Below are 26711 nucleotides of genomic sequence, written 5' to 3'. Positions count from 1 at the left end.
CGTATTCACGCTATTGCCACGGCTCCGATCACCTGGCGATTGGTAATAGTAAAAAAAAAAACTAGAAAAGGCCTAAAAAGGAAAGCAAATATAAATAAAATAGAAAAGCCGTTCCGTATCAAACATTCATAGTGAATAAGCATAGAAACACAATACAGGCAGCACCCCTAATAGCTATGGCAATTAAGCATGAAATATCGTCAACTTACCTGTTAAGGTAAAAACGTTTAGTGCCTATGAAAAATTGCCTGAAACGGCTCGTTGGGACGCTTATGAGAAAAACGGATCATTTTATATAGCAATGTTTCTCGAATCCCCTTCCTAACATCTTCCAGCTGCCCCCTAATTACTTCTATTGTAGAATGGATAGGGCGCAAACAGGGGTGCCAGTGAAAGACGAAGACGAGGACGGTTGTTGGTGCTCGTGCTTGCTCCGTTTCGGACTGCTGGTCGCTGAACCTGTGCTATTTATTTATTAAACGCCTCACGGACTCAACGCTAAACGCGTACCATCAAGTGGTGGAGGTGCTGGTTCTCTTTTGCACCCTGGAACTCCGTAACCGGACTCTACCTTCCCTGTCAACCATGCCCGACGACGTCGCACAGCAGAATGCTGCCACACCCCCAGCGCCTCGCTGTCCCGGTATTCTAAGGGAGCGCGACCCAGTCATCTTCAGCGGTACTGATGAGCAGGACGTCGAAGATTGGCTCTCTTCGTACGAAAGAGTGAGTGTCAACAACAAGTGGGACGATAACGACAAACTCGGCCGCGTCCAGTTCTACCTGAGAGGAGTCGCGGAACTCTGGTTTAACAACCATGAGGCTGAGATTACCACCTGGGCCTCTTTCAAAGCGACTTTCGCGGACGTATTCGGCCGACCGACAGTGCGCAAGCTCCGCGCAGAGCAGCGCTTGCGTGATCGCGCCCAACTGTCTGGAGAGTGTTTCACTTCCTATATTGAGGACGTCGTAGGCCTCTGCCGCCGCTTCAATCCTGCCATGTCCGAGGCTGACAAAGTCAAGCATATCATGAAAGGCATCGAGGATGATGCGTTCCACATGCTTGTGGCCAAAAACCCTCAAACAGTCACGGACGTCATTCAGCACTGCCAGAGCTACGACGAGTTGCGAAAGCAGCGCATCTCCACACGCCGTCCTAGCTTCGACACGACCAGTACGTCAGCACTCACCGTTGGCGCCATCTCTCCGGACCCGACGGTATTGACGCAACAAATCAAGCAGTTCATCCGAGAAGAAGTTGCACGACAACTGTCTCTTGCACCCTTTCTCCCAGGCAATGCTCATGGGATCCCCTCGTCGCTGCGACAAACCATTGAGGAGCAAGTATCCGAAGCCCTTCCGCCTACGCACCAGCCGCCGCCTGTATCCGCGCCCTTGACCTACGCTGACGTCGCGAGAAGGCAGTCACATGCGCTGCCACACGGCACGGACTCTGCTCACTCCTCAAGTGCATTCTACTCAACGCAGACGCAGGCAGGCCCTCCCGTTCCACTTTATCGCCGTCCTGTCACCCCTCCTCATAATCCTTGGCGCACAACGGACAACCGACCAATATGTTACTACTGTTGTCTACCCGGCCATGTCGAGCGTTCTGCCGCCGCCGCGTTGCCCGTCCAGGTACCGTTGACGCAAGTTACAGCTACGTCCGTCCAGAGCCACCACAGCCGATGCCCTCCCACGCAACTTCGGACACCTCTTCATCCAACCGCCGAGCTTTCAACTCCCGTCGATCGCCGTCCCCGCGCCGACGTTCGCTCTCGCCAATGATTCGTCGCCCCCTCGCCCGTCCAAACGGAAAACTGACCATCGCAGTTCCGGAGGCAAGAACTGCGCCGCTGTCGAAATTTACAAGACCTCGTTCTCAACCTGCTAACGAAATAACTGTCTTCATTGAAGGTGTTGCCGTGCAGGCCTTAGTCGATACGGGAGCTGCTGTGTCTGTGTTGAGCGAAGCAATGTGCCGCAAGTTAAAAAAAAATTACGATTCCGCTTTCTGGTCTTTCTCTCCGTACGGCAACCGCACATCCCATACAACCTTCCGTGACGTGCACGGCTCGGCTACTCATTCAGGACGTTTTGTATGTCGTCGAATTCGTCGTCTTTCCACACTGCTCGCACGACGTTATATTGGGCTGGGACTTCCTTTCCACACATCATGCCATTGTTGACTGTGCCCGTGCCGAACTAGAATTATCAGCGATCTCCGACATCGATTCTGGCAAGTCACCTTTTCCTCGTGTCGTGGTCGCCGCGGACACGGACATCCCACCTATGTCTTCTGTCCGGGTACCGATCTCCTGCGACTATGCTTTCTCTAGCGCCATGTTCACACCGTCAGGAGCATTCACTTCTCGTAAGAAGTTCATTCTCCCCTTGCTCTTGTCACGATCGAAGACTCCTGCTCAAGCATTTATGTCACGAACCTGCTTTCGGTCGCAGCCACAGTATTCCGCGGAGAATGTATAGGGCGTCTTGAGGAGATTGATTCTGTTTGCGCCAGCCAACTGCTCGATCGCACAACAAGCCTCCAGGTCGCCAGCGTTGATCTCGTTACCACGTCCAACACATCTTCCCTAGACGCTTTCCTTCCATCAATTGATTCGAACCTTCCTATTGCTCAACGCACCCAACTCTTGAAGCTTCTCGACCGCTTTCGGACGTCTTTCGACTACAAGCAAACCAGTTTGGGTCGAACGTCTGCCATCGTCCATCATATAGACACCGGGAGCCATGCACCCCTGCGTCAGCGTCCATACCGGGTCTCTCACGCTGAACACCGAGTTATTGATGACCAGGTGACTGATATGCTTAGTCGTGGCGTTATACAGCAGTCCCACAGTCCTTGGGCCTCCCCGGTGGTACTTGTGAAAAAGAAGGACGGTAGCATCCGATTCTGTGTTGATTATAGGCGCCTTAACAAGATCACACGCAAAGATGTCTATCCGCTCCCCAGAATCGATGACGCGCTCGACTGTTTGCAAGGCGCGGAGTTCTTTTCTTCACTGGACCTTCGATCGGGGTACTGGCAGGTACCTATGGATGAAGCTGACCGCCCAAAAACTGCGTTCGTAACTCCTGACGGCCTGTACGAGTTCAACATGATGCCGTTTGGCCTTTGCAACGCCCCCGCCACCTTCGAGCGTCTTATGGACAACATCCTTCGAGGTCTCAAGTGGAACACGTGCCTTTGTTATCTGGACGACGTCGTAGTTTTTTCAAAGGACTTCGACACCCATCTTCTGCGCCTCGCAAGTGTCCTGGAATGCCTCACACAGGCTGGTCTACAACTCAATATGAAGAAGTGTCACTTCGCCGCCAGGAAGCTCACCATCTTGGGACATGTTGTCAGCAAGGACGGCATTCTACCCGACCCTGCAAAGCTCCGCGCTGTCGCCGAGTTTCCCAAGCCGTCGACCCTGAATGAACTCCGGAGCTTCATAGGCCTATGCTCATATTTTCGACGATTCGTTCGTGATTTCGCATCCATAATGGCCCCTTTAACACGCCTACTTTCTGACAGCCAAGGTGTCATGGCATGGTCTTCCGCTTGCGACGCCGCATTCGCGAAATTACGTCATCTACTGACATCGCCACCGATTCTCCGTCACTTTGACCCAGACGCCCCTACCGAAATCCACACGGACGCCAGTGGAGTCGGCCTTGGCGCTATTCTTGCTCAACGCAAGTCTGGCTTCGACGAGTACGTTGTTTCTTACGCAAGTCGCACTCTCACCAGAGCTGAAGAAAATTATTCGGTCACGGAGAAAGAATGTCTAGCCATCGTTTGGGCAATTACAAAATTTAGACCTTACGTCTATGGCCGCCCATTTGATGTCGTGACTGATCACCACGCCCTCTGCTGGTTATCTTCACTGAAAGACCCATCTGGTCGTCTAGCTCGATGGGCATTACGTCTCCAAGAATACGACATCCGCGTCGTCTACAGGTCAGGCCGTAGACATTCAGATGCCGACGCTCTTTCTCGCTCTCCCCTTCCCCATGACTGTGGCAACGGGTCTGTTTCCAGCTACGATTCTGCGGCCCTTACACACGCTGACATGCCTTCTGAGCAGCGTCAGGATCCTTGGATAGTCTCTTTAATGGAGTTCCTATCTAAGCCCTCACCACGTACCGCCACTCGCTCGCTGCGGCGCACAGCTCGACATTTCACCATCCGCGATGGGCTCCTATACCGCCGCAACTATCTATCTGATGGTCGCAAGTGGTTGTTGGTGATTCCTCGCCATCTCCGTGCCGATATCTGTGCCTCCTTTCACGCGGATCCCCAATGCGGCCACGCTAGTGTAATCAAAACCTATGCACGCCTCCGGCTGCGGTACTACTGGCGTGGCATGTACCGCTTCGTCCGCCAATACGTGCGTTCATGCTCCAAGTGTCAGCGCCGGAAGAGCCCCCCACGTATAGTCACTGGACCGCTCCAGCCGTTGCCTTGTCCCTCCCGGCCTTTTGATCGCATCGGAATTGATTTGTACGGCCCCCTTCCGTACACACCAGACGGGAACCGCTGGGTGATCGTCGCTATCGATCATCTGACACGCTACGCTGAGACTGCCGCGCTGCCAGAGGCCACATCACGTGAAGTCGGCTTATTCATACTTCACCAACTTGTTCTTCGCCACGGCGCGCCTCGCGAGCTACTCAGCGACCGCGGACGCACGTTCCTCTCTGATGCCGTACAAGCCCTCCTCCGTGAATGCAACGTTGTGCACCGGACAACCAGCGCCTACCATCCACAAACCAACGGAATGACTGAGCGCTTTAACCGCACACTAGGCGACATGCTGTCCATGTACGTCTCCGCTGACCACACCAACTGGGACCGCATACTACCCTTTGTTACGTACGCTTACAATAGCGCTACTCAGTCTACGACAGGATTTTCTCCTTTCTTTCTTCTTTACGGCCGCGAACCTTCCTCATTTATGGACACCATTCTTCTGTACCGCCCGGACGCTTCAGAGTCCACAACTCTATCTGAAGTCGCCACCTACGCCGAGGAATGCAGGCAGCTCGCACGTTCCTTAACCGCCAAGACCAAGCACGCCAAAAGGACCTCCATGACGCAAACCTGCCTCCCCAGTCATATTCGCCTGGAACATTGGTGTGGCTTCGCGTTCCCTCCTCTGCTCCTGGCCTTTCCACAAAGCTACTGCAGAAGTATGAAGGCCCCTACCGCGTCCTAAGTCAAGCCTCTCCCGTCAACTATGTTGTCGAGCCCGTTCAACCATCCGCAGACCGGCGCCGCCGTGGCCCTGAGATTGTTCACGTCGACCGACTGAAGCCGCATTACGACCCACCAGTCGTCCCTGTTCCTTAAGTCGCCAGGATGGCTCCTTTTCTGCGGGGGAGTGATTTGTAGAATGGATAGGGCGCAAACAGGGGCGCCAGTGAAAGACGAAGACGAGGACGGTTGTTGGTGCTCGTGCTTGCTCCGTTTCGGACTGCTGGTCGCTGAACCTGTGCTATTTATTTATTAAACGCCTCACGGACTCAACGCTAAACGCGTACCATCACTATTATTATAATGCAAATTCAATTTCGCTATTTTACTCTGCAGTAAGCAGAATGTTTGGTAATCTATATTCGGTGAACGCCCACGTAATTACACATTTGTTTCCAAAATCGCGTTGGCAGAACAGTAAGCTCAATAGAAAATATAAATGTTTAAACAGTAGCAGAAATTAAGTAGACAGGTCAAAGTAAGAATAAAGCAGAGAGCTTATTTTGGCAGCACGTTACAAAAGACATAATGCAGTGGCCAGACCGGGAAAAAACTGTTCAGAGCCCTATATAGGTAACATACGGGATGCAAGAGAAGGACAACTAAGAAAGCACTTGTGCTAACAATTAAATTATGATTTCAAAAAACTCTTTGAATAAAGATAGCAGGAAGATAATAATATTTCTTAGTGTTTTATATCCCAAAACCACGATAGGATTATGAGGGATGCCATAGTGGAGGGCTCCGGAAATTTAGACCACCTGGGGTTGTTTAACGTCCACCCAAATCGAAGTACACAGGCATCAAGTATTTTCGCCTCCATCGATAAGGCGGCCACAGCCGCCAGGTTTCGATCTATAGCAGGAAGGAAAAGATACGGTACACGAGGATTTCTTCTGCTAGGTAAACGCTTGCTCTATTGGATCTAACATCTGTACTAGTGGTGCAATAGTTGGAATCATATTTGCACATTAGTCAATCGCACGTAAGTCAAACTTGCATCCACAAGATCCTTCAAATCGCTTATGTGTGAAAGCCACCAGAAGCAAAGCGGCCCTTTGATTCATATTTCGCAACGAAGCACCAAGCAGGAGAGCGGCATCAGAATTTGCGCGATAACCGCCGCGCGCATTGTGCTACTCCGGCGCTGGACAGTGGCTAAGTGTAATAAGTGTCATGGCACTAGCGCAAGTAAAAAGAAAGAAAAATCGAGAAAACAAAAGACACGTGAGCTAAGCATAGACGTTCGCGCGCTTGTTCTGTCGTGACTGCGCGAGCGCTGTCATGCATGTTGCTCTGCTCCACCAAAACGAACGCGCACACCCCATCGCCTGCTCTCACTGGTAGACTCTGGCTGAAAAATGAAATTATGTCACTGCCCTTAGTTTTATTCAGGCGGCTTAGTGGCACCAGTGCCAGTTTTAGAAGCGGAGTTGAGCCAGCGATTATTGTTTCGTACGGTGATGTACCTGTAGGAGTATCTTGTATCTTAAGATACACGATACATAATTGAATGTATCAGAAATACAGATACAGATATCGTCTTGCGAGACGTATCGCGATACAGATACAAGATACCCAAAGAGTATCTGAGATAGTATCTAAGATACATGTATCTTTGATACTGCCCAGCACTGATCGATACTATCGATAGCTTAGTCACTATCAAACTATCGATGCTAAAAAATACTATCGATAGCGCTACTGATAGTAAAAAATTTGATGGTACTATCGATAGTATAAAATCAACAGCACGGACTTACTGCAGAATAAACTTGGTTCCCCGCGTGTGTGGTAGTACATAGTGGAGCCGGAGGAGCAGGCTGAAGCGCAAGAAAGTTGACATGATTGTGTTCTTCACCAGAGTGCTTTGCTGACACATGATCATAAAGTCAAACTGTTCAGCTGTAGCGGAAAGGAAGCCTTTAGATTAGGTGGGACTAGACGGCTTCAAATTGATATTGCATTTTATGATTTCAAAATAAAAAATATCAAGTTAATTGTAAGGTGTAACTGGTTGCTTTTGGATATGAATTTATTGATAGATATATTCCGCAATTTTCACTGCGGAAATAATTCATTTCTCTGCCAAAAATTGCTCATAAATTAATATAATAATATCTGGGGTTTAACGTCCCAAAACCACGATATGATTATGAGACGCCGTAGTGGAGGGCTCCGGAAATTTTGACCACCTGGGGTTCTTTAACGTGCACCTAAATCTAAGTACACGAGCCTCAAACATTAATTGCTCATAAATTAAGCGAAGCTGGTGGTAGGCTATCGCAAATATTTTGGCAATATGGCTGGTCAGCAACCGCATCATTATTCACACCACTATCGATAGTATTATCATGTGGTTGTGAAGGCGAAGAATGCTGCAGCAAGACTGCAAACATTACGGCGTGGTCTGCATCAAACGTTGCTAACAGTCCTTGTGGGTGAAACCCGAATACGTCAAAACAAACAAATAAACACGTGTAGGATTATTATCGCTATAGTAATATTAACGATGGTACTACCGATTGCACTATTGATAGTTTGTCGATAGTAGCACTATTGATAGTTTCAAAAAAACTATCGATACTATCGATAGTGAATTTACCGATAGTTCTGCATCACTACACAAAAGGCAACTGCTCTTCGACGTTTACAATTGTCTTTGGTAAAAATAATGTCGAAACAATTAACTGAGAAGGTTTACCTGTTTAAAGATACATTCACCCCATTTACAGCTAAAAAAAATAAAAAAGCAGTCATTGAAGGAAAAAAAAAGAGCCCAACAGAACAGATGGGGTTTGATCCTGCACTAGTACATTTCAATGACAGAAAACAAACTGAAAAGCGCAATGCCATCTCTTTAAATGCATTGTCACTCTGGCAGTGCTGCTTGCTGGGCAAGTAAAAAGTGCACATTGGTAGGATGTCCCCACTGAAGACAGGGACAAAGCAAGGCAGATGCACTGCCATTTGATGTGTCCCTTACTATGTCCCTGTAAATGAAAGCACAACCCTATAATTAAGTCACTTTGAATTCATTATTCTTGACGTGATACCAAGAAACTTGTGCCAGCATTTTTAATTTAAGCAGACTAGGGCAGACACAACATTCAGTGCGAAGTCTGCCCTGTCTCAGGAGGGAAAAAAAAATAGCATCAACAATGAACTATTCACTGAGGAAGAGCAAAACATTTATTTTATACCCAAGATTTTCATGCTAGAATAGTAGCTTTCTTACTGGACATGGTGCTGGGATTTCTCGCTCCTAAAACTAAAGCAGATGGATATAACATTCTGTCGATAACATACTTGTAAACAACCTGTAGGAGGACTGTGCAAACAAAGAAGCCTACACTAAAGACAACAAATATCAGCTGAGATAGTGAAACCATCATCCATAGAATCAACAGGAGCACTGCAAGATGCTGATACGTTTGTTTAGATAAGTAGGACCACATGGCCATTTCCCTGCACAAACAACCGCACTGTAAGCTGCCATAGTCTATTCACCATACAAAACATTAATTGTTGGGGCTTAACGTCCCAAAACCACGATTTGATTATGAGAGACACGCAGTGGAGGGCTCCGGAAATTTTGAACATCGGGTGTTCTTTACTGTGCACCTAAATCTAAGTACACAGGCCTCAAGCATTTTCGCCTCCATCGAAAATGCAGCCGCCGCGGCCGGGATTTCATCCCGTGATCTGCGGGTCAGCAGTCGAGCGCCATAACCACTAGACCACCGTGGCGGGTTCATACAAAACATCCAGTTGACAGTAATGCACCGCACTTCACTAAGAAAAAAGTGTCTTTTTTTTTTTGTTCCAATTTAAGTGGTGTGCCAATGCTGTGCTTTCTATAGTGGGATACAACTTTAGAAGTCTGTGGCATTTCCTCCTCAAAGGCAGATGCACACAAGCATGCACCAATGGGTGCACACTCCGGACTGATGTCATGAGCCGGGCAGCCGGTAACCCCTCCTTTGAAGAACATTGCTGAGTGCATGAGTGGGACTATTTTCTTAGGCGCAGAGCCGATCAGCTGCAGCACTTCGGTCATGTGGGCTGGGTTTATCCAGACTTCTTAAGTTGTATCCGACTATAGACACAATTGACTATGTTCAAATTTTTTAAAGAAACCTAGTCTATGAAGACTGGAATTTTTCATCTGCTGCAATGTTCTCCTATTTGTTTTGTTAAGATTAAAACATTTCTTCATGCAACTGCAGCTGTCTGAAATTACGTGTGTATCACATACTGTGTGCTTTTGTGTTAATCGTCCCAAATTATTGAAAACAGGGAACTCAAAATAAAATTACCATTTTTTCACTGATGAAACTTCACAGCAGTAATAGCCAACAGAATCTGCTTAACTGCGAATACAATCCCTAAGTAAATTCACTCCGCAACTTCTACATGTAAATCTTAATGGGATTGTTGCAATTGCAGAATCGAAGACAGCCAGTACTAAAAGCATAACCTTTTGACAGAAGCTCTGTGCCCTGTGCCATTTCTGAACGGTTCCAGAAAAGGGACTTTCAAATGCGAAGCGTTTCTTAGTGAACCAAAGGCACTTCTACGTATCTACCTATGTAGCCACCTATGTCTGGGCACTCTCGTGGTCATCTCCTTAACTTTGTATTGACCAAAATTAGCATAGGAGGGTATGAGTGTATGACGAACATGACTGTCTGGTCATGACATGAATAATGCGAAAATCCTGACGTGTACGTCACGAAACCTTTTTCTCCAGTCACATGTGGCACATACCCATATACCATGGGCCACGGTATGCAGGCATTCACCCCAGATGATTCACAATTCATATCTACCCAGGAACGGCAAGAATGGACATCGGTAATTTAAACGGCAGAGCGTCAAGAAAATGCAGCTTCAGCCGCATTGGTCCAAAGAATGCAAAGAATAAAAATCAGGATCCCAGCAGGAATCTAACTCAGGCATTCTGCGTGGCAATGACGTGTTCTAGCACAGAGCCACGCCAGGTCTTGCAACTGTTTTGGAAGAAGACCCTACGCAAGAGTCGTGTCGGTGCTATGTCAGTTGTGGTTACAGTGCTGGCTATCTAACTTTATAACAAGGTATTAAACATTACTTATGCACTTTTATGATACAGAGATCATGTCGGATTAACATCAATTTTGGTTCCAGTGTTGGCTCTGCTTTTATTAACAGTTGAATAAACATTACATATGTACTCCTATGACTCAGCAAGCTATATTCAAGCGTTGCTTGACCCCGGAGCAATACACTAATTAATTCTACGTATCATATTCATAGCATCAAACGCAAAATGTGAATCGTACCGTAGCATACGCTCCGTTTCAATAAAACTGCCTGCACTCTAACATGAGTGCTGACCTTACGTCAGACCATAAGTTACCCTTTAAACGTCAGTATAGTCAGCGTGCCTGGTAAGCGTACGATGTGCCCACAACTACTCCATTTACAAAAAAACACGTCAATCCACCTCGTGACAGCTACTTCCTTACTGCTTCACATGAAACTGATTCCCACAATGCGTGGGATCGGCTGAAATTTTATAAAGGCCGGTTCGAGTAAATGCGCTTCTAGCAACACATTATTTTTTCTGTGCTCCCGAACTTTACTTATGCAATTTAAAAATGCACCCTAAAATAACTGCAAAAATTCTGATGTCTGCCACTGGTATGAAGCTTGGTCAAAAAAAAGATTCCTAAAGGGACCATAATGCAAGAAGGACTTAAAGGTCTGGGAGCAGCACTTGCACCGATTCATGGGTAAACCTGGGGAAACTGGGTAAAGTTGGGTAAGGAGACGTCGGCGGCATCACGTGTTCAACGCCAGCACGTGCGATGCTGCTGTGCGGCAGCGGCAACGGTGGAGGGGAAGCCGCTGATGTTACCCGTGGTTACAGACACTACACTGATTTTGACAGTCACAACACCTGTTGTGCAGCAGTGCTAGAGGGGAGACGCAACATGAAGAAACAAAGGGTGCTTACACTGCTGCACATCAAGTGTCACGACCGTCGAGATCAATGAGGCGTCTGTGAGCAACGCTAGGGCCCAAGGAGACATCGGCGGTGAACGCATTCAACGCCAGTGAGTCCACTACCCCTCTTCTAGTTCACTGTACCACGTGCACCCAGAAGAGCAATTGGTGACGTAAGCAGCTGCATGCTCTTATGTGGGGGAGGGGAGGAGGAAGGCTGAGGTGTGTGACACCTGGCGAGCATCGGAGCATGTGCACCCTATGTGAGCCCTGTCCTGTGATGTACACGAGGTGAACGCTGTGTAACCCGACATACAGCCGGTGCAATGGCAGGGAGGACTGCAAGAAAGCGTGCAGCAAGGAGGATGTGACGTCAACATGCGAGATGTTCGTAGTCGTTTAGCGTATTTTAAGTTATGCAATACCTTAATGTCCACTTATCATATACGGCCCGTAGCTTAAACCATTCCATACCTCTTATACATGTTTCTGGCATTCGTGTGCCCTGGTGTATTCCTTAGGTGAACGTTGTATTTCGCACACTGCCGAAGCCACATAGAAAAAAGCGCGTAGTTGATATACGTTCTGCCAGGTGCCACAATGATTCCAACTGTGTAACTACTGTTTATACTAATTTCTACTAATTATACAACTTCAATTTTAATTTATGAGATACCTTAATGATCACTATATCATATACAACCCTTACCTTAACCCATTTTATCAACTTTATATACGTTTTGCCACAATTTCAGCTGTGTAATTTCTGTTTATACATAGTTTTACTAATTGATTCATGACACCTTAACACCCACTCTGTCATATAGAACCCTTCGCTTAACCCATTCAATCCCTTATATATATTTTAAAATTTTTTGCAGGGTCATCGGACAACTCTCACCGGAGCTAGACAGGGTGGGCTGGAAGATAGCAAAGAGCGTCACTCGGTGCCCGTGCCACTCAAAATCGTTGTCTTGTATTCCTCATTATTAATAACCTGAGACAGTTCATAGAAGTGACATGTGATGTGACACGACATGATGAGCCTAATTATGCAGTATTTTTTTTAGAAAACTGATCTTGGCTTGGTTGTTTATGAATCAAATAAACTATGTGATTTTACAACAAAGCTGTCGCAGTGAATTTCGCAACTCTTTTCATGCGGCGGCAGTAATGGTTAGCATGCTACAGTATCCAATGTAAGTCCAGGAACAATCAGCAGCATGGCCTATTTTGGAGCCTCAAATTTCCTTTGATGATGTTTGAGGCAAGTTGGAGCCTCAAACTTTCCTTATACTTAACTTCGAATAAGCAGCAACATCTTTGCACAGGTCACTGTGCCAGTAATCCTCAATTTTTCTTTTTTCTCTTACATAGTGTTTCACCAGCTCAACATCGAAGGCTAGCTAGGAGGGGACCAGATCAACACTTCGCGCACCCCATACCTAAGTTTTCTGGCTAAGATCCATTTTAGCATCACTTCTTACGAGCACGTAAGTGTGATTACATGTATTGTTCATGAAATTTTAAAGGGACAACACATTCCTATACAAGCTTCAGATAGAGTCAAGAATATTAAAAGGCTAGGGTACAGCAAAAGTATTGCATGAGTTATAGTGAAGCATTTGCAAAGTCTTCAATAGACTTGAAACAATGCAAAACAGATCCCAAGACCTCAAAAAAATACAAAGCAGACATCAAAGACAGCTGTCTTCGATGATTGTAAAAAATTGTAGTTAGAGCCAAAACGTATGAAAATTTTGTGAAAAACACTAAATTGGTATTATGAGCCATGTTTACTGTTTACTAAAAGTTTACAGAATTTCATTTGCACAGACACCACGAAAAGAAATTCTGCTCACAGCTAAATGATCTGCACCACAAACAGAATCCTTCACATGAGAGCATAAATCAGCTACAACTATGCATCATCTTTACCAGTGCTGGGCAGTATCGAAGATACATGTATCTCAGATACTATCTTAGATACTCTTTGGGTATCTTGTATCTGTATCGCGATACGTCTCGCAAGACGAGTATCTGTATCTGTATTTCCGATACATTCAATAATGTATCGTGTATCTTAAGATACAAGATACTCTGTAGAAACACCACCGTACGAAACAAACATCGCTGGCTCAACTCTGCTTCTCAAGCTGGTACTGGTGTCACTAAACCGACTGAATAAAAGTTAGTGCAGTGACATATCCTCATCTTTCTGGAAGGCGATGAGGTGTGCGCGTCCCTCTTGGTGGAGCAGAGCAACATGACACCACTCGCGTAGTCTCGACAGAACAAGCGCGCGAACGTCTATGCTTAGCTCACGTGCCTTTCTTTTCTCGATTTTTTTTCTTTTCTTGTGTGCCAGTGCCAGGACAGTTACCCTTATCCACTGTCCAGCGCCACGTACCACAATACGTGCGGCGATTATCGCACGAATTCTGATGCCGCTCTCCTGCGAAGTGCTTCCTTACGAAATCTGAAGCATAGGGTTGCTTTGCGTCTCGTGGCTTTCACACATCACCGATTTGAAGGATCTTGTCGATGTAAGTTCGACTTACATGCGATTGACTTATGTGCAAAAAAGGTCCTAACTATAGCACCACTTGTACCGATGCTAGATCTAATAGATGAAGCGTTTACCTAGCAGAATATATGTTCGTGTACCCTATCTTTTCTTTTCCTGCTGTCGATCTAATCCCGGCCGCGGCGGTGGCATTTTCGATGGAGGCGAAAATACTTGAGGCCCGTGTACTTCGATTAGGTTTCGATTTAGAACTCCAGGTAGTCGAAATTTCCGGAGCCCTCCACCGCGGCGCCCCTCGTAATCGTACCATGGTTTCAGGACGTAAACCCTAACGATTATTATTATTATGTTCCTGCTATTTTCAAAGAGTTTTTCAAATCATAATTTGATTGTTAGCACAAGTGCAGCCTTAGTTGTCCTGTTCTTGCATCCCGTACATTACATAGGGCTCTGAACCGTTTTTTTTTTTCGGTCTGGTCACAGCAATATGTCTCTTGTAACGTGCTGCCCAAATAAGCTCTCTGCTTTATTCTTACTTTGAACTGTCTGCTTTATTTCTGCTACTGTTTACGCATTTATATTTCACTTGAGTTTACTGCTCTGCCAAGGGGATTTTGAAAGAAAATATGTAATTATGTGTGCGCGAAGTGCATATCCAGTACCAAACATCCTGCTTATTGCTTAGTAGAAGAGCGAAATTGAGCTTGCATTATAATTCTGGAAATAATTAGGAGCCGTCTTCAAGTTGTTAGAAAAGGGATTCGAGAAACATTGTTATGCCAAATTATTCGTTTTTCTCATGAGCGTACCAACGAGCCGTTTCAGTCAATTTTTCGTAGGCGTACTAAATATTTTTGCTGTCTCACATTAACAGGTAAGTTCACGATACTTCATGCCTAATTGTCATAGCTATTAGGGGTGCCGCCTGTATCGCGTTTCAGTACTTATTCACAATGAATGTTTGATACAGAACGGCTTTTCTATTTCATTTATACGTATATTTCTTTTCCTTTTTTAGGCCTCTTTAATTTTTTGTTTTACTATTACAAATCGCCAGGCAATCGGAGCTATAGGTGGCGTGAATAGCAGCGTGAATAGCAGCGTGAATAGCAGCGGTGTCCTGCGACGATTTGTGCAACTACACTGCCACGCGCTCTTATTCTTTATTTTGGTGTGATTGGGTTTGAATCACAAAAAAAAAAAAAGAAATTATGAGCAGCGCTCGGCTCAAGCCGCGCCGCGATGTTTCGGAATCTTCGCGATTGTTTCAGATTGTTCTGTTAAGATCACGCGCGAATCCCAGCCGCGGCGGCCACATTTCGACGGAGGCGAAATGTTTACGGCCCGTGTACTAAGATTTAGGTGCACGTTAAAGAACCCCAGAGGGTCGAAATTTCCGGAGCTCTCCGCTTCGGCGTCCATCATAATCATATAGTAATTTTGTGAAGCAAAACCGCAAAAATTATTATTAATATTTTTCTGCGCGAGCAGCAGCGGTAACGCTGGAAGTTTCCATCGCTGACGAATAGAGGACCACGCGTTCTGCCGATGATCAGAACACCGAAGGCCAACGACATTTATTGCCGCTATCTGTGCACAGCGTTCTTTTGCTTGTACATTGAGTTACTTATTTTTCTGGGCACAAGATTGCCCAATGAGCAGTTTCGTCTCTACCAAAGTGACTGCCGCCTTCTTCATCGTCACCACCACGTGATAATACAATAGGTATTAGGTATTTCTGGGGTGCACATGTTCTCTCGTTGAAGAAAAATTGTTAAAAGATTGAAAGTTAGTGCGTATATTGATAACGAACGTTTTACGCCAGCAGATAAGTAGAACATGACAAGTCATTGCAGTTTTATGAGCTCTATACGTACACACAATGCGTCACGAAAAATGTCGCTAGCAGCGTTGTCGCTGCTGTACACCGGTGATTCGGTATTCAGTAAGCGGTCTTTTACAGACAAGGTAAAACTCCACACCGGTATTTGTGCCATCGTGCGAAGCATTCTATGAAGTTCCTGTAATTAGATGGCGACCGGCTAGCTGAGGTCGGCAAGCTGAGCAGCGACTCTCATCAATTACAAAAATGACAAGCAAGAGCCGCTGTTAGCGAACAGCTGTCCTGTTAAGCAGCCGAAGCAAACTCTAATAAGTTCTGTCGGAAGTAAACTAACGCACTTTGAGTGAGGACAAAACTTTTGAGATACTAAGACATTTCAATAAAGTAAAACAAAATTAGTCACATTAAGGAAATTTTCAAGCAAACTATTTTTTGTGCATGGGCGTTCGCTACTACATTATGGTGGTCTATACTAATTACAAATTTGCGAATGTATCGAAATATCTTAAGATACATTTGGCAAGTATCGTATCGGATACAGTTATTGCGGTAGTATCTTGTATCTGTATCTCCAATACTTCTTGCCTGGGTATCTTGTATCGTATCGCGATACTATTTCAAAGTATCTTTGCCCAGCCCTGATCTTTACTAACATGTAGAGGGAGCTGCTACAGTTAGGCCAAATGACCAAGCAAGCATAAAAAATCAGCTTCTAAAAATATGTCAGCGGCAGCATCAGCAGTCTTCAAATTTAGTGTTAGCAAAGCTCTAATGAGTTTTACCCTTGAATGGACACAAACCTAAAATGACGACTCTTGGTGACAATACAGCAATCAACAACAAGCTCTAAAAATCTCACGTTTTATGAAGAATAAACATCTAAAGTAGACAGGTATGTCAACGTAAGACTAGCACCGCAATTCTTTTCTGGCAGAATTCTGTTACTGCAGGTCATGTGCACACAGTGACAATACCTGTAATTATACCCAGAATAACACTTATCTACTCCAGAATTGGATGTTTATGAGCTAGCTGGCTGTTGTCAGATGTTCATTGGAAACCCAAAAATGATGGACAAGTAAGTGAATAAATGCTGGGCATACCCACAGTGTTGTCCAACACTTTTTTTTCCAATGCTATCACACCTCTATAACTTCACTTACAGATCTGTACAAAATCTATTAGTATGTGCCACTAAAGTAGTAAACAAAATATCGTATATTATAATGAGTCAAGCCAAAATAGTAAGTGGTCAATGATCCTGCAGAATATTGATAGCTTGCACGTTACGTCACGGATGCACAACCTGGCCCCAACATGATGGCTTAGATGACGTCAAGGCAGTATAATCATGCAGCAATCAACCTGCTTCAGTCTGATAATGACATTGCTGGAACATTATTGGGCCTCTGTGCACAAATAGCGATAGAACCAGCATGCGATGTACTGATAACACTAACGTGACATCACAAACAGGGCCCCGTACAGGTTTTCAAGGAGAAAATTCCAAGGATATTTAAGGAATTTAAAGGGCCTGTCACACGTTTTTCAAGGACTAAAAAATGGCATCCAAATGAGGGTTTTACTTTTTTTACTATAACAATATTTCAAGTTTTGACTAAATTTATCGCACTTACACAGTTGAAACTCGATTTAACAAAATCATCACCACTGTCATATTACTTTGTTAAATCGGGAAATTTGTAAAACTGAGAAAGGTTTTTGAGGGAGGCTATTTTGTAAGCGTTCTGTCACAGAAAGGAGGCGGGCATGAAACGAAACATCACACAAGGACGAGAGAGAGTTGCACGGGATTGCTCGAGGCTCATCTGACGGTCAAGACGTGAGAATAGACACAGAACTGGCACAGAATGAATGGAGTCTCCAGACGACTGGATTAGATCGAAACGTAAGCGCTAGGGCCAGAGAATCGAATTAGCCTGTTTTGTGTCTGGCTTATTCTAATCCCACGCCAATAGTCACCACAACTCGTCAAATTGCGACATCACCCAGCGTCCACTCAAGACATTAACACAAATAAATTGTTAAAGTCATTGCACCCTTTAATTTCAAGCTTTGAAAAACAATGCCTGCCAATATTGATGTTCAGCTATAAAAATTCTAAATTTCTTCATGCGCTAAAAACATTCCTGATTTCCCTCAGCACGCCTATTGGCTGTTTGCTGCCTCTCATCCTCTCATGACGTTTCGTTCTGTGCCCGCCTCCATTCTGTGACACAACGCTTACAAAATAGCCCCCCAGTTCTATGAAACGTAGAATTGTAACACAGAGACAGCCAAAATCTACCACAGCATTGTTTTTTATGCTAACACAGCATTCTGAAGTGAAAAGCCTGTTCACATGTACCAAACATTGAGGCTCATATATGTAATCCGGGCGATGAAGGCCAGGTAGAGTCACGTGAAATATAACATGCAGCCAAAATGCAAGAAAAGGGGAGACCAAATGCAGCGATTGCACGAGCAGGCCAGGCAAGAAAGTTGCAAGGAGACGATCAGTGTGATCTGTCACATAAATCATGAATTAATGAAAGCACACAGTAGGATTCCTGTGGGAGCATTGTCAGGAACAATAAATGACCACCACCCGTGGCACCACCTGGTACATAACAGCGCAACTGTTGAGTCCACTGTTCCATGCATGTGGGTGGCGTGTAACCTTGTCAATATAAACCAGGCTCGTGACTATGGGTAACAGATGTTTTAATGCAATAGCGTTAGTGCTTGTGCACGAAGAAAAAAGCCAAGTGTGTTAAAGGGACACTAAAGCCAAATAACAATTTATGTCAGAGTGAAAGCCCAATGTATGACAACTTCTAAAACGGCAATATTATCAACAGCAGTGCCCTACTTACCGAGAAATTAAGCTAAATGTATCACATGATGAGCGCCACGAGTGGGACATTTTCGAAGTGATCCCGATGACGTAGGGAAGTCGGCCTACAATAAATCACTAGTAATCAAACTAGCAGCAGTAAAAAAAGAACATTCCGAGCATCAAAAGACTTAATAAAATGCTGTTTGTTCGTTTCCGCTTGATTCATGGAAAACAAAACCTCCGTGGCGTTGCCATGGGGAACGGCGCGCGTGGTTCAAAGGTTCCGTTTTCGCCGAACTGTGCCTCGCCCGTCTCAGTGGTAGTTTCGGGATCGCGTACTGTCGTGCGTGTTTTGCGCGCTCGTGAAAGTCACTCTGACAGAAAGTTCGACAAAATGCCGCATGCGTGTGATATTGCCGGATGCCCGAATGGTGCACAACGCCAGTACTGCAGCAAGGAAACTGGTGTGTCTTTTCACTGGGTGCCGCGGAATGAACCCTTACGCTCGAAGTGGCTTAGTGTCACGCCATTGCGCTAGTGTGTTAAACAGTCAAAACCTCTGCGTGTGTGCTCGCTGCACTTTCGTACTGAGGATTACGAGACCAACCGCAACTTGGTGACGGCTTTGAATGTGCCCATCCGAGCAAGTCTTTGCCGCAGCGCCGTTGTTGCTACTGTGGGTCCTGCTACTTCCGCTCGACTGCTACTAGTGTCGGCGGCTGCGCAGTAAAAGCGGGCAACGTTGGGCACAGCAGCAGTGACGTATGAGAGTCGTATTTTCAGGCGGGAGATTTGAAGCGCGCTAACGCGATGCGGACCACTAAAAACGTGATTTTATTTCAAAATAAGCACTTCCTTGGCACAAAAGCAGCACTACGAGGTTTCTGGACCGCTATTTCAACAATCAACGTCGACTTAATATTTGCCTTTAGTGTCCCTTTAAGAATTTAGCGCTTCTTTTTACTAATTCACTTCAGAAAAAGTTCATTAAATCAGTTTTGGTGCCAAGTTAGTTTCATTACTTCAGGTTGACAACAACATTGAACCTTACGAGTACCTGCCGGGGAATGCAAATTTCTTCCTTAGATTGGGAACTATGTAAAATCAGGTTTTGTTAGATCGAATTTTAACTGTATTATTATACTGTAGGAAAGTCTAGCCTTGATGCCATCTAAAGCAGTTCCCAATACACAACAAATGTTCAGCACAGGTGCTGAGACTTCTCTAGTATTAGCAAGGCTTGACTCTGTTAGTGTACTAACCACACGCACCGTTCGCTTGACAGAAAAAAAAGCAGCATAAATGTAGGAGACAAAAGTGAAGACGTAAGGAGATGAGTATAGAGAGGGAGAGACAAGATGCACTGACAGGTGAGGAGTGAAATAAACGATACGACAAGGCATGAACAAACAGAATACATGCAAACTTGCACGGTGTATTGCTTCTGAAATGGAAAGTTTGCCGCATCGACGCTAAACCACAACAGAAAGCAGGTCGCACTGTGGACTTTAGACTGCACTGGTACCGGAATTCAAGGGTTTTCAAGGACAGAATACAATTCCAGGACCTTCAAGGGCCTTGAAAATGTAGTTTTCAAATTCAAGGGTTTTCAAGGACCTGTACGAACCCTGCACAAAGTTCACGTCCCACCATGTTGGTGCTCCAACCTGGCTGTTTCAGTGACGTCAGTGCAAGCCATCTATAGTAACACCTGATAAGTTCAAAACACAATCTTCTCTATAATCTATAAGCAAGTAAATGACTACTAAATTGAGTTTGCAACACATACACGGTGCTCTAGTATGGCTGTCATATGGCAATATAGCATTTGTCATAAGCAAACTGTCCATAATATATTTCACTCATTATGTAACTTTCTTATGGAGCAGCTATGTGATGAATAATCTGTGATTACCAAAACCTGATGCTTACTTATCCAGAGCTTAGGTGCACTCAGTATAAACGCCATGAGAATGATGATAAAACAAATGTATTCACAGAAATAAAAGCACCAACGTGAAATAGTGTCAGAGTAGTTAAGCAACCAAGCACAAGCAAAAAAGTGGATAAGTTGTGCAGTGCAGACTATTCAAGTAACCCAAACACTCACCATTAAACACACTTAACAGATTGGCACACTTCATATAACAGCATTGAAAACCTGGCAATGTATGTATGTGAAACATGAGGCATTCAGATAAAGGGCTGAGTTAGCTGAGGTTACCCAAACAAAAGACTCAACAGTTTGCACACCTACACCCCTTGCCAGAAAAACAATGTAGCTATATTTGGAGAGCCAGTAAACAAGTATGGTTATGTGCCACTAGAGCATACTTGTTGCATCAAACTTATGCTCTGTCCGTCCATAATATATAAGCATACATCATGCTGAAATGAGAACTCACCCAAAGTGAAAAATATGCCGGCAGAACCTCAAATTGAACACTGTCCACTGGAATATGTTTTATGAGCATAAAGCACAATCAAAGCAGGCAGATGATTCCATAAGGGCCTCAGCTGAAAGTATATGCAAGCATTTTGTGTTTTGTTAGCTAAGCATGATGGCTTCACTACAGATAAAAAGCAGGAAAAAAACGTTCTCTCTGCAATGTTTCCAAGTTTCCCTGAGATCGCCAGTGCTAAAGTGCCACCAGGCCAATAGATGGCATTTTAACAGGCAGCCCAGCGAAAGGAAACGAAAAAAAAAAAATCTACAAAGGCAGAGTGATGATCACAGCATCTACAAGTAACATGCTTCTTCCTCTGATTCGTGTCTCAGACAGGAATCATAGCAAGCAGCAGATTTTTCAATGGATGAAGAGAACGAATACCAACCCTGGTTTCCTCAGGTGGCGGAGGCAGGACAATCCAGTTATACTTGCGCATCTCAACAGGAACTCGCATGCGCTCATAGTCCCTCCACTGGGAGCTTAGGGATTCGAAGCAGGTGAGGCATGATACTACACCATCACGAAGAGTTAATGCACCAGCTGGCCTTGGATGCTCCCTCAGAAATGGAAACTCACGCACAGTCAATGTCCGCACCCGTCGCCGATACGTGGTTATACCACAGATGTAGCACACATAGTGATGCGTATTGTATCGGCGTGCTGCCCTGGCTGCGTCCTCGGGGTGAGGCGAGCTCTCATAGGCCAACCACTGAGCCATCAAAGAGTGGAAGCAGAAAGTGCACACACGTGCAGTGCCTGTGCTGTCAAGTGCACCTTGGCCTGCATGTGACTCAAGAAAGGGAAAAAATGGTCCAGGGCCCTCCCGGCTCCCCACAGGAAAGGTCTCACTCGTTGGCTCGGTGCAGACAAAGCAAGCACCTTGCGAGGTTGATGGTGGTGACGTCAAATGAGCTGTATGATAACGTCGCTGGGCCAATGGCAGCCCAGCACTCTCAAATGCGTCCCATTGGAGCTGCAGTTCAGCACAGCACTCGGCACAAAGCAACACACGGCCCTGGTTGTCCATGGGCCTTGCAGCGATGGGTCGGGCCACGTCGCGCAGAAATGGGAAATGTGGACCTGCACCCGGTGTGGTGTCGCAAGCAACCAGGCTTTCCATCGGTCCAATCTTTTCGCAGAGGTAGCAGCCAAGATACTTGGTCTGGGGGGACAGCAGCTGCTTACGCAGAACACTTGCTGGTGATGGCGAAACAGTCGGTGTCGTAGTCCCCTCGTGCAGGATCTTGAAGTGCCGCTTTGACTCGGGCACATTAGAGATCTCAAAAACACGCAGCTGGCGCTGCAAAGACTTAAAGCACATGGAACAGACCACAGCTCGGCCAGCAGCTGTGAGTGGCTGAGCACCCGGCGGTGGGGCCACGGTGCGTAAGAAAGGAAATCCAGGCTGTTGGTCGGGTCCGGGAACCGCACTGACCACGCGCTGAGCACTTACGGGGCACTCGAGGCCACACGTAAAGCAGGTAAAACAGCGAGAAGGTAATCGGTAACGTCGTTCAGAGTGGGGCACACTGTAACGCTGGTAATTGTCCCACTGTTCCAACAGCATTTGATGGCACGGTTCACAAGCCTGAACGCGACCTGACGAGTCCATGGGCTTGGCACCTGGTGGCTGTGGATGTGACACCAGGGTGGGAAAGAAGGGGCAATTGGAGATGGGCTTCGCATAAACATTAGCTAATGGTCCGTTTCTATTGAAGTTGCCACATATAAAACACGCCTCGTTGCTTGTCGATGCAGTTATCGCCACAGAAGGAGCAGCGGCGGTCCCCCCGGGTGCAGGTAGACTCAGGTCTAAAGCAGCAGGGGCAGCAGCGGGAGAATGGTGAGAACTGCGCTCAGGACTGTCCTCTTGTGCCTGCATGCTGGGTTCCATACCCGCATACGGCCCGTTGTCAGTGCGCTTCAGCCAGTACATACGCTTGTGTCGAGGCGTGCCATTTTGTTCGTGAGCTTCCCACTGCTGCGTAAGAAAGGAGTAGCATACGGGGCACGCAAGAACGACACCTTCGGATGTCGGCCGCTCGGCGCCTAAGGGAGGGATGTGTGTTTCGAGAAACGGGAAGTAGGGGCCACGCTCTCGAGGCCGCGAATTAAGCGGATATTCGGCTCCGTGACTACTACAGACATAACAGACTCCCTCGGATGAGCTCAGGCCAGAGGATCCAGGCTCCTCTTTGACGCGGACGCCGAAAGTGGTGACAGACATCGCGACCGCTGCTCGATTGGCGCCCGACCACTACCACTTCACTTTCGTTCAAGACTGAGAAAACATGTTCAAATCAACAGACAGCGCAAGGTCACAGTTGCCAAGAGGGGCCAACGACCGCCGTAAGATGACGAAGAGACTAAGAGAAAATTCTCCAGCGTAGAAGCGACGTAAACACGGTCCGATTTCAAGGGCGCTCGGCAGCTTTCATTGTCAAGAGCCGCACACAGAGAGCCCAACGAACCCCGTGACTATCTTGCCTTGGACATGGCGCGGCAACTTCTCCGTGGGTGGCAGCATTGATCAGCGTCGCCAGTGAAGTCCTAGAAAGTCTGGAAAACATCCCAAGCGTCGACACACAGCGTCAGGGTCCCGTCCGCCGCTGTAAAGTTCGGTTCAACTGCCCGCGCCATGCTTTGCGTACAAAAGTCGGCGGCCATCTTGAATGAGCCGTCCCGGCAAACACCGCGGCCGCGCACGTATGCCCACAGACCGTGCCTGCCGTGCCTGCAGCAGCGGACGAGACATCTGTCCGTCTGTGGTCCGTCCGAACACCCCTCCTTTCTCCGCTCCTCCCCTCCGCCCTCCGGAAGTTTCAAGTCCTATGGCTTTGCGGATTTTTAGATTTTTCCTTTATGGCATCTCCTGCGCTTCCTCTCGGCGGCCTCTCCCCGTATTCTTGTCTTTACTTCAGCCGTGGCCACTCGTAAATAACGCCGCGATAGGCGCGGAGGAAAACCGGAGTCGCCCGGTTTGTCGAAAGCACAGCCGACCGCTACCCTTTTGAGCTGATATCCAGGCCGCGGTGGAGAATTTGACGATGAAAGCCGTTTCTGCGTTATCGGCAAAGTTTGATATCGCACAGTACGAATGCTGTGACAAGGTGCCGTTGTCTTATCGTTAAAAACGGTAGTCTTTTGATCTTACATGTTTATGAGCTAATACAAAGCAAAAGGCAACCCCGAGAACTTAGCTAAGCCAAATAAAAAAATATAAAAAAAAATAAAAATAAACTGCGCCGCCCGGGAATCGAACCCGGGTCGCAAGAATGGGAATCTTGCATGATACCACTACACCACCGGCGCAAGCTCGTCGCAAGAGCTTGCCGTGGTGCACTTATAGTATAGTAGTAGCAGTAAATTTCACTTTTTTTCTAGATGTGTTTTTGTTATTTTGTTTAAATTTATGAGCGCCTTCTTCGTAAGTTGGCGTGTATTGTAATCGTTATGATCGAGCCCCATAACGACATAAAAGTCGCACCCACTTAGGACACCATTCACCTTTTCTCCGCCGTTCGGTTCGGCCAGTTCGGCCAATGCCTCCTTCGGCTGTGCAGCGCTCTGAACCATCGGAGGCTTGGGTTTGTGTGGCGTTGCCTTAATCGTAGATGTTCTCTGGTGCTGTATCATTCGGATTTGGTTTCAGTTTATCACGGTTTTCTAGTTAACCCTTGTTCTGCTTTTAAACGAAGTCCGCGACAGCGTTGACCACATACATTTTGTAACGCTTCACTTTTGCCAATCCGAGCGTGCGTGTGTCTCTCTCATAGAGCTAGCGATCGTCCGAGGCTGTCTTGTGTACGTGTTTCTAATATGCGCTGCTAAAATGATTGCAAGTTCCAGCAACCAACTAGCCCGCATTACCGCTTACTACCGCGCCGACACTGGCTCAGGACCGGCATAATTCATTTCGCTTGATGCCATTTACGTACGCGTGTGAGTGCTTTATGCCATTGATTTGTTAGCGTTAGAGCAGTTTTCTCGGTGCCTCGTCAACAAAGAATGTGCGCACCCCTGCTTATAAATGCTCATCTTGTTTTGTTGTTTTCTTTTGGGGGGAGGGGGGGGGGGGGCTACTCTTAGAAAACGTTTGATATAAGGTAGTAACCGCAGCAGTTACTACACTTCTCGGACCGTTAACAGATATAACTACTAGCTTTTTGCTACCTGTCTACTACCTGTAAACAGTCGTTGCGTGCAGCCAGTGCAGTAGCTGCAGGCTGCACGCAACGGTATACTACATCTGCTGAACACTTACTTTTTGCTACCTGTTCACAATATATACAAAATTGTCGTTATTACCTACTGTGTGTGTTAAGCCATAGAAAAACTGGAATCATCTCGAAATATCACTTTTTAGCGGAACGTGGCGAAGAAAATGCCTGTTAGATTCAGTACAAAACCACTATTCTTTATTTATTTTTCAGAGTTAAGCAACCGCATTGTCTTAGTGTTTTGTTGTCCTGCGAGCGTAAAAAAATATTTGGTACACTGCGGGTACTTCAGGATTTCTAAATAAGCACATCAAAGATAAATTGGTGGTACTTTAACTTAGAAATAAAAACGCACTGCAGTTGGGTTGCGAAATATTTCTTTTTCTAGTTAGGTAAGAGCTAGCAACAGGGGCACACCATCATAGCAAAATTTAAATTTGTTCTCCATTAGAAGCTCGCATTTACTAAAAATTACGAGACCGTCGCTAGTATGGGCAAAAAACTTTTATCAAGATGCATTTTTTACTTTCTTTATTTTTTAATTTTTTTTCTACTGTAACCGCTTTCCGCTCTTATAAAAAAAGTATGCAACAACATCAGTTTATCTGACAGACCATTTACGAACACGGAGGCTAAGTTAGCAAACGCTGTATACTACTTTTATACTGGCCGTGGTATGTTCTGCTGCAATTGTGAATGTCTTATCCAAAATTGAAACAATCTGCAATTTCCTTGATTATGATGGAATAGCCGTTTTGCGCTATGACGCACTCACGCACACACGCAATAAGGTATAAGAATCTGTATCCAAAACATCCAATTATACATCCAAATTAATGCGCGCACTCACCGGTACAACGAGTGCTGCTTCAAAGTAGGACCATGGGTGGATATCGCCTTGAAGCTCTGTTTCTGCGAGTACGTCGCTATAATCCCCAGTGATATATTGTGTGGTGTGGATTTCTAATAAAATCAGCATTTTCTCTATTTGGTGCTCTGACGTAGTCGGAGTACTCAAAATCGTTAACGAAGCGCAACGCAGAACAGGTGCCAACTCCCATTCCCATTTGGCCACGGCCATGAATCTCCTGCGTATATAATTAGATAAGCATGTACCCGTTTAGTTCCTCTGGCTCGCCGTACCGTGCTTAAAGGCCAACTCCGGCGATTTTTTGGCCATGTCAAAGTAATGGTGCTTTTATATTCCTGAGACGCTCCTGTCACGGGTCCGATAGCAGAAACACTCGGCAAATTGGAGAATAATTTTAAATACGCAAAAAAGCGCAACACCGAAACCGAAACCTAACCGAGCATACTGTCTTCGCGTGACGTATAAGTGGTTACAAAACCGGAAATCATGCAAGGCATGCCGGTCCCGCCAGCGCGTAGTATGAAAGCTGCGAAAGCGGCGAAGAGCAGACGCTCATTTGAAAGGTGACTCCGTCGGAAATCTTGTGTGTGACTGACCGTGTCACGTGCACAAGCTGAGCTGTCGGAAAATGACAGCTGCGATTCCGACGCATTTGGAGGCCAACTGTAATAGCCATTCCTCTTCGATGAAGTGGAACTCACCTGTTT

The 26711-nt window shown here is 46.1% G+C and overlaps 1 protein-coding gene and 1 non-coding gene across 3 annotated transcripts in view; both read right to left on the bottom strand.

Annotated features, from left to right (window-relative positions):
• Positions 1-23632, bottom strand: part of LOC119373736 (uncharacterized) — a 151926-nt gene extending 128294 nt beyond the window's left edge. The window contains exon 1 of one of the 2 annotated variants that reach the window (XM_049419999.1): positions 21299-23632. In XM_049419999.1, coding sequence (XP_049275956.1) covers positions 21299-23140 — 1842 coding nt within the window. In that variant the 5' untranslated portion in view covers positions 23141-23632. The remainder of the gene's footprint in view (positions 1-21298) is intronic. The other variant, XM_037643803.2, reaches the window with a different exon arrangement.
• Positions 23633-24154: 522 nt separating this feature from the next.
• On the bottom strand, positions 24155-24225 carry Trnag-ccc (transfer RNA glycine (anticodon CCC)). The gene has a single exon. It is a non-coding gene; the product is annotated as a tRNA-Gly (tRNA).
• Between the last annotated feature and the right edge of the window lie 2486 nt (positions 24226-26711).

This window comes from Rhipicephalus sanguineus, chromosome 1 (assembly GCF_013339695.2).
Source record: "Rhipicephalus sanguineus isolate Rsan-2018 chromosome 1, BIME_Rsan_1.4, whole genome shotgun sequence".
NCBI classification, from domain to species: Eukaryota; Metazoa; Arthropoda; class Arachnida; order Ixodida; family Ixodidae; genus Rhipicephalus; species Rhipicephalus sanguineus.
Note: the sequence above shows the minus strand (reverse complement) of the source record. Positions and strands in the feature narration are given on the sequence as shown.